The sequence below is a fragment of the Lampris incognitus genome, chromosome 10 (assembly GCF_029633865.1).
Source record: "Lampris incognitus isolate fLamInc1 chromosome 10, fLamInc1.hap2, whole genome shotgun sequence".
Taxonomy (NCBI): domain Eukaryota; kingdom Metazoa; phylum Chordata; class Actinopteri; order Lampriformes; family Lampridae; genus Lampris; species Lampris incognitus.
This window is the reverse complement of record NC_079220.1, coordinates 14,569,094-14,579,455: the sequence shown is the minus strand read 5'-3', so window position 1 is coordinate 14,579,455 and position 10,362 is coordinate 14,569,094. Positions and strand designations below refer to the sequence as shown.

At 48.0% G+C, this 10,362-nt stretch overlaps 1 protein-coding gene across 1 annotated transcript; it reads right to left on the bottom strand.

Annotated features, from left to right (window-relative positions):
- Positions 1-2,275: 2,275 nt before the first annotated feature.
- Positions 2,276-5,572, bottom strand: atf4b (activating transcription factor 4b). Its single transcript, XM_056287795.1, has 3 exons — positions 5,316-5,572; positions 4,078-4,530; positions 2,276-3,853 (listed from the first exon to the last, which is right to left on the bottom strand). The coding sequence occupies exons 2-3, from the start codon at positions 4,418-4,420 to the stop codon at positions 2,799-2,801; spliced, it is 1,398 nt and encodes a 465-aa protein (XP_056143770.1). The 5' UTR covers positions 4,421-4,530; positions 5,316-5,572; the 3' UTR covers positions 2,276-2,798.
- Positions 5,573-10,362: the final 4,790 nt, after the last annotated feature.

Genomic DNA, 10,362 nt, shown 5'->3' with positions numbered 1-10,362 from the left:
CAACTCAGTATTATATGAATACACCATTAGACACCACTGCTGGAACTGGATTAAACACCACTGGTACTGGGATAAATTTTAAAAAAAACACAGCTGATACTGGAAAAAACACTGCGGGTACAGTAAAAAAACTGCAGGTACTGGGAAAAAAGACTGCTGGTACTGGGAAAAAGATTGCTGGTACTGGGAAAAAGCACTGCTAGTACTGGGGGAAAAAACTGCTGGTACTGGGGAAAAGCACTGCTGGTACTGGGAAAAAGATTGCTGGTACTGGGAAAAAGCACTGCTAGTACTGGGGGAAAAAACTGCTGGTACTGGGGAAAAGCACTGCTGGTACTGGGGGAAAAAAAACCCCACTGCTGATAGCAACTAGGAAAAGTAGTTTTGAATTTTGTCGCTAGGGGACACTGTGCGATTACACAACATTTGGTGAGTAAACCCGCTACAAAACTAAAGATCCTCAACTCGGAGGCAATTGACGCCAAAAAATAAAAAAGAACATTTTCATGTTTATATCTTAATCAGTCTTATTGTAAGACTTGCCGTTTTCGAATCTACCATTTTGCTGACAATGAAATATATACCCCAGTTTTTTTTACCGGTGACCTTACATAAGACCGTGGTTGCTGCTGTTTGCATCATCGGCAAATCGTCATGAGGGATGAGGGAATCCTAGCAATGTCAAAACTGGTACATTATTGGACCTTAAAGACATACTACTTAATGTAGTAAGGTATGTCTTTACAGTATCGCAGTGTTGTAGAATATACTGCACCGAGGAAGACTGTGCGCGTGTGCGTGTGTGTGTGTGTTGTGTAACCTACCGTTCAACCACATTCATTTCACCTTAACAATAACAGGATACGTGACACTGCGTCACCCAGCAGACTATATATGTACATAGTGGGGCATTATCTGCATGCTCGTGTGACAAAGAAATGAGATACGCGAGGCCTTTTGAAACCTGCGATTACACAAATAACAGACATTTTCAAATGGAGTGGGTCGGTTGTAGAGAATTGGGTTATTTTTTTCAAGAGGCAGCTCACCCCCCCCCCCCACACACACACACACACACACACACACACTTTTATGCTGCTTTGCACAATTCTGCTCTCGGCACATTTTGGAATGAAAGATTTTCCCGAAGTGCTCACAGTTTCTTTTGACGTCATTTTTCATCCACTGTGCACAGCGGCTCTCGCCATCTTTTTACATCGGTCTATACGTTAATCCTTATTTCCTCTCTTCATAGCAAAGACACGGTACCGTGCTTTTGTAGACACGGGAAAGTTAAATGTGACCACCGTTAGAAAGGAATGAACAGTGAATAATGGAAACAGTTCAGCGTGCACCCCCCCCCCCAAAAAAAGGAAGCGCATGTATGACAGTCACTTGACCCAACACTCGTGTATCGACAGCACGCTGCTGGTCAGGCTGGCTCCATTATCTTCAACTAGTTTGCAATCTGGAAGAGGCTCCACAGGGTCACTGTGACGTGCCGTCTGCCTGTGGGACGGTGCAGGCCTTCAAACCAAACTAAGGCAGAAACTTCCACAGGGCAACGGACATCTTATATAAATATTTCGGTTTGTCTGTTGTTTATTGGCCGACACTGAAGTTCAGAGAGGAGAAGATGGAGAAACGTTCCCGGTCAAACTCGCCTGCAACAGTTTCATTCATTCTATCGCGGAGGGTTTCAGCGCAACCCGCAAGGTCAGAAGAGGCACGCTGGCGAAAGGGAGGGCAATCGGTTTGTTGATGGGGAAAAACAATTTCCATCATCGGGCTCATTTTAGGGAGTGTCTTTTCCTTGCCTGGTGCCTGGAGTTGAAAAGTGCTTCGTCATCCCTAAAAGCAACGCCTCCAATCTTTCCCGCAGTGTCCTTCGGCAGGGTTTACACATGAAACCTTTTCAACTCGTTGTGCTGAACATAATACCACCAATCAACGGCAACTAAAACAAATCCACACGGATGAACAAGTCTTAACTAGGAATGGCCTGAGTGGCCATTCGCTGTGCATGCATTACTTGTGTTTGTAGGACGGTTAAATAAGGGTTCATCCAGTGTAACAATACCTTTACAACACACGTCAAATCCTCGGGTTTTTACTAGAGGATCCGCTGCCGCAATCATTTCTAACTTGACCATTGATGTCTGTGATCACTATTAGAGCTATGGAGATGACCTCCCCCCTCAAACACCTCCAGCAAAGGGTACCTCACCATAATAAAGGTTGTCTGTTTAAATAAAGCACAAAAACGATCGCTGAATTCATTTAAAACCGTTTATTAATAAGAGTGTTGAGGACAATGTTGAGAAGATTATTCTTGACAAATACATTTTCAAAATCCATGAGACAATCATCATGTACAAAGTAACATAGGTCCAAGTTTTTAAGAATGACTGACATTACTAATAACATTATGCAAATACATACTGAATGGTGAATACTACTAGGTTCTTACAAGTTGGTAAAATAGTGAATATACTATATATATTTTTTAAAGAACGACAAGGAAAGACTTTTTTTTTTAGGGAGTTGCTCTTATCCAATGAGAGGATCTAAGGACAGGATGTTGTTGCTGCAAAGCCCACTGAGGCAAATTTGTGATATGGGCTATACAAATAAAATTGACTTGACTTTCGGGCAAGTCAAACATCTTTTTTTTTTTTAGATTTTGGTCACCTCCAACAAACTATTGTACTTGCAGACACACCAAATCCAATAACTGTTTAGGTACACCAAACAACCATTTCCACCTTCAACTCTTCACACACATAGACAAGTACATTTCATCCATCGCATCTTCTCTGACCCAGACAGGGGAGGTCAGCATCAAGGCCTTTCTTGATCTTTGCCAGCTGAACCTCCTCCATCAGCTCTTTGAGATACTGGATTTCCCTGGCCATCGAGTCAGCCTTCTCAGTCAGCTCTATGTTCCTCCTCTTCAGTTCTGCGTAGTCCACGGAGAGTGATTCTTGTTCAGCCCTCTTCTTCTGCCTATAACGAGTAGCAGCTGTCTTGTTCTGCTCCATCTTCTTTAGTTTTTTATCCTTTGGAGCCTTCAAGGCTGCCTTTTCTGCTCCTCCTCCTCCTCTTGAGCACCTGGAAGACCTGCTTTTGACACACGTGATAGTGGGAGAGGCTCTGGATTTGGGATCAGGGTAGGGTCTTTTTCTGGTGGCCTTCAAAGAGGAAACTGAGGGAGAAGAGTGAATATCTGGGGTGGTGGTTATAGTGGTAGTGGCAACTCCAACTTCATCTTTGGGAGCCAGGAGGAGGACAATACGGGTGGGGGAGAGAGAGAGGACGATCCTAGGGGCCTGTGGGAGTATAGTGGCAACCACTGGCTTCACCTCACACTCCGGAACATCCACTTCACTGCCCAAATCTAGGGTGTAGGCAGGAGAGCGGGGGGAATGGACTAAAGGGGGGAGCATGGACAAAGGGGTAGGGGACACAGGCTCGGACTTTATCTCGAGCTCCTCTTGGGGCTCTGGGACACATGGGGAAGGGGAAAGAACTTGCTGGTGGTTATCCGAAGACACTGGCTCAACACTTGGGATGAAAGCAAGATCTGTGGAGGAGGTGGAAAGGGAGGGAGTAGATACAGCAGAAGTACAAGATACTGAAGGAGAGGGAGTAGGAACACTTGATTGTGTCGGAGTTGTGAGGGTGGGGAGGGAGAGCGAGTCAAGCATCATGGAGCCATTGAGAGAGTCGAAGAGGTCTTCAGGAGAGCTAGAGGACTCTTGATCTGGACTACAGGAACCAGTCAGAAAGTCAAGGTCGAACTCAGTCAGATCCACCCTCTCTGTCATCCAGCCAAAGTCAAAAAACACATCCCCTGTGGAGGCAAATAATAAGCTATATTTGAACAAACGGTCAGTTTCCACTAAAATATCATGAACTGTCAAGACTGATGGCTTGTTATTTAAAAATATAACATTCAAAGACATGGCAAAAAAGACAACAATCTGAAAGGGTAATGACAGGGGAAAACTTCTCAAAATAATTAGTCTACAATCTGCTTATCAGTGCATATGTGCATCTATGCTATTCATGCATCACCTTTGCTAATGTCAGCACTTGTTTCAGAGCACCCAAGCTGGTCATGATCAGGCAGCCAGGGCAGCAGGTCTGACTCTGTTCCTGCCTTGTCCCCGTGGAGGAGCGGGGCCGGTGGAGAGGGAGGAGGAGAGTAAAAGGGCTGAGGAGAGGAGGAAGAGGGCAATGAGGAAAGGGACATCACAGGCGATGTGCAACCTCCTGAAATGGAGGTTCCTCCTCTCTTGTGTTGTTCTTTATCAGTGTGGAGAAGCAGAGCGTCAATGGGGTCAGCCATGGGAGAGGAAGGCCCCCAGAGTAGGGCCTCCGTGTCGTCCAGGCCAAACGGTGAGCTTGTCATCATCATGGTCAAAGTGGCTGTTGTTGGTCACTAACAAGGTACGTGATGATACCGGGAAAGCGTCGGATTCTTTTATGCTGTCGACTACAGCAGAGCTGAGGGTTCCCACGAAGGACCTAAAAAAGGAGGAAAAAGACAAGGGAGGCCACGGTGAGATTCCAATATTATGATTTTTATTGATGAAAAACTATAAAAAAAACATGAGTCAATTTAAAATAAGATTTTTAATACACTTGAGATTTGTACATCTTTGTAACCATTGGAAGGGAGTAACCTGCATGTGACTGTATTGTGTGATAAATCCAAGTCGGTCTAAACAAGTCTCGGATCTCGACAGGGGAGGTTTGAACGTAACACTGCCCCCTAACTGCAATGCCTCTGCCAATTACGTTGCAAGTCAACGAGTGAGTCTTATGACCCTGACGTCACGCCCGTTTCCGAAACACAGGCGATCCAGGACTGCCGGAAATCTGCCATCCTGCCGCAAACAGATAGCCTTTGTTCTCTCGCCAAGCCGTGGCCGCCATTTTGACACATAGGGAAATGAACCATTTCCTGATCGCCACGTTGACTTCGACACCTTGGAACTTATTTCAGATAGTAGCCAGTATATTCAAAATAGAGCCGATACGACGTCAAAACTCGTATGGGCTGATATATTGCAGAAATAATTGCCAAATAATGCAACAACGTGAAACGACATTGAAATATGAAATGGTGTTAAAATTACGTTATGTATTACATATAGCAAATTAAATAAAAAGCCGAAATTTTTCAATTGAAAGAAAACAAATAAGGGAAATAGCTTCAACTTATGAGAATACGGCAGGATAATGATCATGCGGCCTCTACAGACCCAACAGCGGTCAGTGAACTATTAAAATCCTAAAATCATACTTACATCATTTTGATAAATAATAAGTAGCTCAGTGCACTGGCTGGATGCACTGTTTGGATGGCTGCTGCTAGATCGCTGCACAATTTTATATTGCCATTTTGCCCAAATGAGCGCTGTCGTGTAGAGTCGATGCGTCCTTAATGTGCCTTGGAAAGGAAAACGGCGCAGACAACGGCGCGGTGGTAATATAGATCTCATTTGAGGGCTAAGATATCCTTCCGCATTGCCCTCGGTTATATCACTCCGCCAATGTTTGCGTTCCGCCGCGCCAGAGCATTTGAGAGAGTCACGACACTGACAGATCTCGCCGCCACGCGATCACGTGGTTCATGTACGCGTCACGTCAATAGTTCCAAACAATCCCCGCGCTGTCAAGTTCTCCTATGGGACAGACGGCGAGTGCGATATTAAACGGTAAATACTAAAATATGAAACATGAAACCATTTCTTTGTACTTTTAACTGCTTTTACATTTATTTCATATACTTCAATGTTATTTTGGTATGTGGAGTGGCGGAGTGACAACTTCATAAATTACTTTAATCAGATGTATTTTTTGGAGAGAAGGCGTTCGTTCGTTCGTTCATATTGGTGTAACCTATTTTTCTGGACTTGCCTGTTAGTGATTTTAAGTTCCTGTTACAAGCTGTTGCGAGAGTATATGCCTTGAGCTCTTATTTTGAAGGCTGAAGAGAGAGCGGAAGTGCTGTACGCAGTGTTGTTGCTGTGGAGTTCTGTTGGGGGAAGAATCCAAATAAGGTGGTCCTCGTGTGAAAGTGGAACCTCCGTATTTGTTTATAGTTTCATACAGTATAGGTGACATCTACAAACCCTCGGTTACATTGGTGGCAGCGGTGGGGTGCTTGTGCCAACGTCCCGCAAAAGAAAGACGTTTAAATTACCGAAAAGAAAGGTTCGGAGAGTCAGTTAGCTTCTCAGTTAGCCTCAGCTAGCAACGGCGGAGCTTCGTCGTGTCGGAAACCCGGCGCGGTGTGTGCACGAAGACTTCACTCATCTTGCTGCTGTCTTCTGAGATAATTGAGGAGCAACATGTGGAAATACGAGGATCCGCTGGACTATAATGACAGAGAGCGAGGTGGAGAAAAGCCGTTCGCCAGCAACGTGAGGATTGAACTCCCGCCGCCATTTTCCGGGGAGGAAAAACAAAGTTTCCCCTTCTGGGCCAGACAATACGAAGTAACGGTGAAGGCGCTGGTTGGAGGCACTGGCGATGACTTTGACTATGAACTGGTGAGGATTTTACCAACACGTCTAACAAAGGCTGCTTTTCTGCTATGGGATAGCTTGCCAGCTGCCGTTCAGGCGGATTACGCTAAGGTAAAGGAGAAATTGCAGGAGGCTTTCAGACAAAGACATTTTCTTGACTCTTTCAGAGCAAACCTCTCTGCCCGCCTCCGTGCTCCCAGAGAGAGTCTGGAAGTATATTCAGCAGAAATAAGCAAGCTAGTTCAAGAGGCATTCTCAGGCTATGGTGATATAGCTCAGAAAGAGGAGAAATTCCGCAGATTTCTGGCTGGACTTAACCCGGCGCTGAGAGCTAAATGTCACGAGCAGGGAGCTACTGATTTGGCTGAGGCCCTGACCATTGCTGGCCGGTGTGAGATGGCCCGAGAGGCCCTAAAGATGGACTATGTCAACACCCACGTACGCCAGCCTCCCACTGAAAGCAGTGCAGCGGCTATGGTGCACTCCATATCTGATGGGAGTGGTTTGTACAGAGCTATGGATAGACTTACTGTGGATATGAGGGAAATGAGGATGGAAATGAAACAAATGGCAGAGGAAAACAACCGACTGCGATCCAGCCGCTGCAGAGATGAACGGAAAGCCCCTCACCCAGTATGTGGAGGTCAGTGTCAGTGTACTTGTGGGGAGCAGGGCTGTCGGTCTCGCACATGGGGTGAACAGAGAGGGCGTTCACCTGACCGTGGCTGGCGTGAGCGGCGAGCAGAAGGAGGCCCCAGGGAGAAACAGGACTACTGGACCCCCTTCAACAACCGAGCCAACTCCACAAGTTGGCGGGGTCCCAGACCTGCTAGGAGCCCCTCTAATGAGGAAACACAGACGGCGAGGCATGCATTTTCTCTCCCCCAAGAGGGAAGACTCAGCAAACCTGTCGGGAAAAGAGATGTAGCTGATGTTGCGGCCCAAACACCAGCTACAGAGCCTATGGGCCCTCTGGAGGGAGGAATGCTTATCCCCTCCCCGAGTAATGCCATGACATCAGACAAGACAGAGCAGCGAACCTCATACGTGAGGGGAAGCATTGAAGGGACTGAAATTAACATATTGGTCGATTCAGGGGCAACCGAGTCGTTTATCAGGGACAATTTCCGCATGTCTGTTCCAGCCCTGCACAAGCGGCCCCTAACAGCGGACTTTATTGCTGCGCGGGCAGTGAATGGACAGATGCTTGACACACTGGGTACCATAACAGTCACACTGCGTCTGGGGAAGACCTCCTGGCAGCATGTTTTCCACGTCATTAGGGAGTCCACACAAACAGTGCTGCTGGGCCTGGACTTTCTTGTCACAAATCACGCCCTCCTGGATTATGCCCGTGGCAAACTGCAGCTATGGGACACTGTACTTCCACTTCTGAGTGGCAAAGACCTGATTCCTGAGTGTTGTAATGTTTCCATCGCCACTGTCATGACACTGCCCCCCCTCACCGAGATGCTGGTGCCTGTGAGTGTGTCCCCACCTGGGCCCGTTGACCAGCTCCCTGACTTTGTGGGCTACTTATCACCCAACCTCAAAGGCAAAAGTGAGTGTGTCATAGCTCACACAGTGACATCTGTGAAAGACGGGGTCACCATAGCCCGTGTGTTGAACCCTACAAATCAGGACATTATACTGAGGGAAGGCGTGCACCTGGGGGAGTTTTTCTCTGTGGATAAGTCCGAAATCGTGTCACTCCCACAGGTTCCGATGGAGACTGTCTCTGCCATTTCATCCAGTGATGTGCCTTTTGTGTCACTGGAGGAGTCTCCCGCTAGTCAGCAACAGAAAGCACAACTGGCTGCACTGCTGGCAGAGCATCAGGAGATATTCAGCACATCAAAAGGAGGGACTGGCACATGCACAGTTATCCAACATCACATCAAGACCGGTGATCATCCTCCTCTATGGCAGCGCGCCTACCGGACTTCACCAGAAAAGAGAGAGGAAACAGACAGGCAGGTGGCCGCCCTGCTGGCTGACGGGGTAATTGAGGAAAGCTGCAGCCCCTGGGCCTCGCCTGTTGTCCTTGTAAAGAAGAAGAATGGTGAGTGGAGGTTCTGCATTGATTGTCGTCGCCTGAACAGTATAACCGTGAAAGACTCTCATCCTCTCCCCAGGGTGGACGAGACCCTGGATGCACTGGCGGGCTCCCTGTGGTTCAGCACGTTGGACTTCTCTAATGGATACTGGCAGGTCGAGGTCGCTGAGGGAGACAGGGAGAAAACTGCCTTCACAACGGGCCGGGGCCTCTATCAGTGGCGGTCGATGCCAATGGGCCTTACTAACTCACCTGCAACATTCCAGCGCATGATGAAGCTGGTGCTCAGAGGACTCCCATGGCAGGTGTGTATGGTGTACCTCGATGACATTCTAATATACAGCCCCACCTTTGAGGACCATCTCTCCAGTTTGCGCGAAGTTTTCTCTAGGATTCAGGCAGCCGGCCTCAGGCTGAATTCTAAGAAGTCACCTGGCTCGAGATCATGTAGTGTTCCTGGGACATGTTTCTCGCCACAGCTTACAGCCCGACCCTCGAAACACAGATAAAGTCAGAACCTGGCCCACACCACAGAATCCAACCGAAGTGAGAGCATTTGTGGGTCTTTGCTCTTACTACAGACGCTTTGTTAAGGACTTTGCCCAGCGTGCAGCTCCTCTGCATCGCCTCACCTGCAAAGACACACCTTTCAGATGGACAACTGAGTGTAACACAGCCTTTGAGTACCTGAAAGGGGTGCTTTCATCTGCTCCGGTTGTCACCATGCCTGACTTTAACATCCCCTTTAAAGTGTACACGGATGCCTCCATGGAAGCAGTTGGGGCTGTATAGGCTCAGGACAGGGACGGACTGGAGCGAGTGGTGGCATACGCTACATTTGACAGAGAACTGTGGGCTGTAGTGTGGGCTATACGCCAATGCAGACATTACTTTTGATCAGCTGCCTTTACCATCGTAACTGATCACAAGCCTCTGCTGGGCCTGCGCGGCATTTTTATTGACAAGGATCCCATGGGACGCAGAGCGAGATGGGTATTGGAACTAGACCCTTATAACTGGATTATACAGCACAAGGACGGGCAACGGCATACTAATGCTGATGCACTCTCACGGCGTCCTCAGGACCCCGAGCTCAGGGTGGTAAATGTCACCACGCGGCAGCCAAAACAAGTGAATGTCATAGGCTCGGAGGAAGGGCCAAGTGTTCCCCAAACAGACACTCAGCTGCTTCAAGCACCCGCTGGGAACCCCCAGACCTCTGACTTCGACGCAGGGGAACAGCGTGTGGAGAGGAGCAGTGAGACGCAGGATTTGTCTTTCATGCATGCGCTGTCAAATGATGGAACGGAAATGAGGGAGCTACAACGGGCTGACCCAGATATTAGGCGGGTATTGAACTGGATGGAGAGGAGTGGTTCTCGGCCACCTAGGGGGTGGATGAGAGGGAGCTCCCGGTGGCTTAGAAAATTATGGACTGAATATCCCCGCCTCTCTGTTGTTAATGGACTACTCTGCAGGGCGGTGAACTCTCCCCTCACTGGAGATGCTCTGTGTCAGGTTGTCATGCCCTCCTCGGTGGTCCCTGATGTGCTGCAGCATCTGCATGGAGCTTTACATCGGCACATTTCTCAGTGGAACGTGTGTGGGAACGTGCAAGGAAAACTTGCTACTGGCTTTCCATGTTCAAAGATATTCAACAGTGGTGTGAGCAGTGCATCCCATGTCAAACCCGCAAGGCCCCGGTGCCTAAGCATCATGCACCGATGGGGAGCGTCCGAGCAACTCGGCCATTCCAGAGAGTGGCAA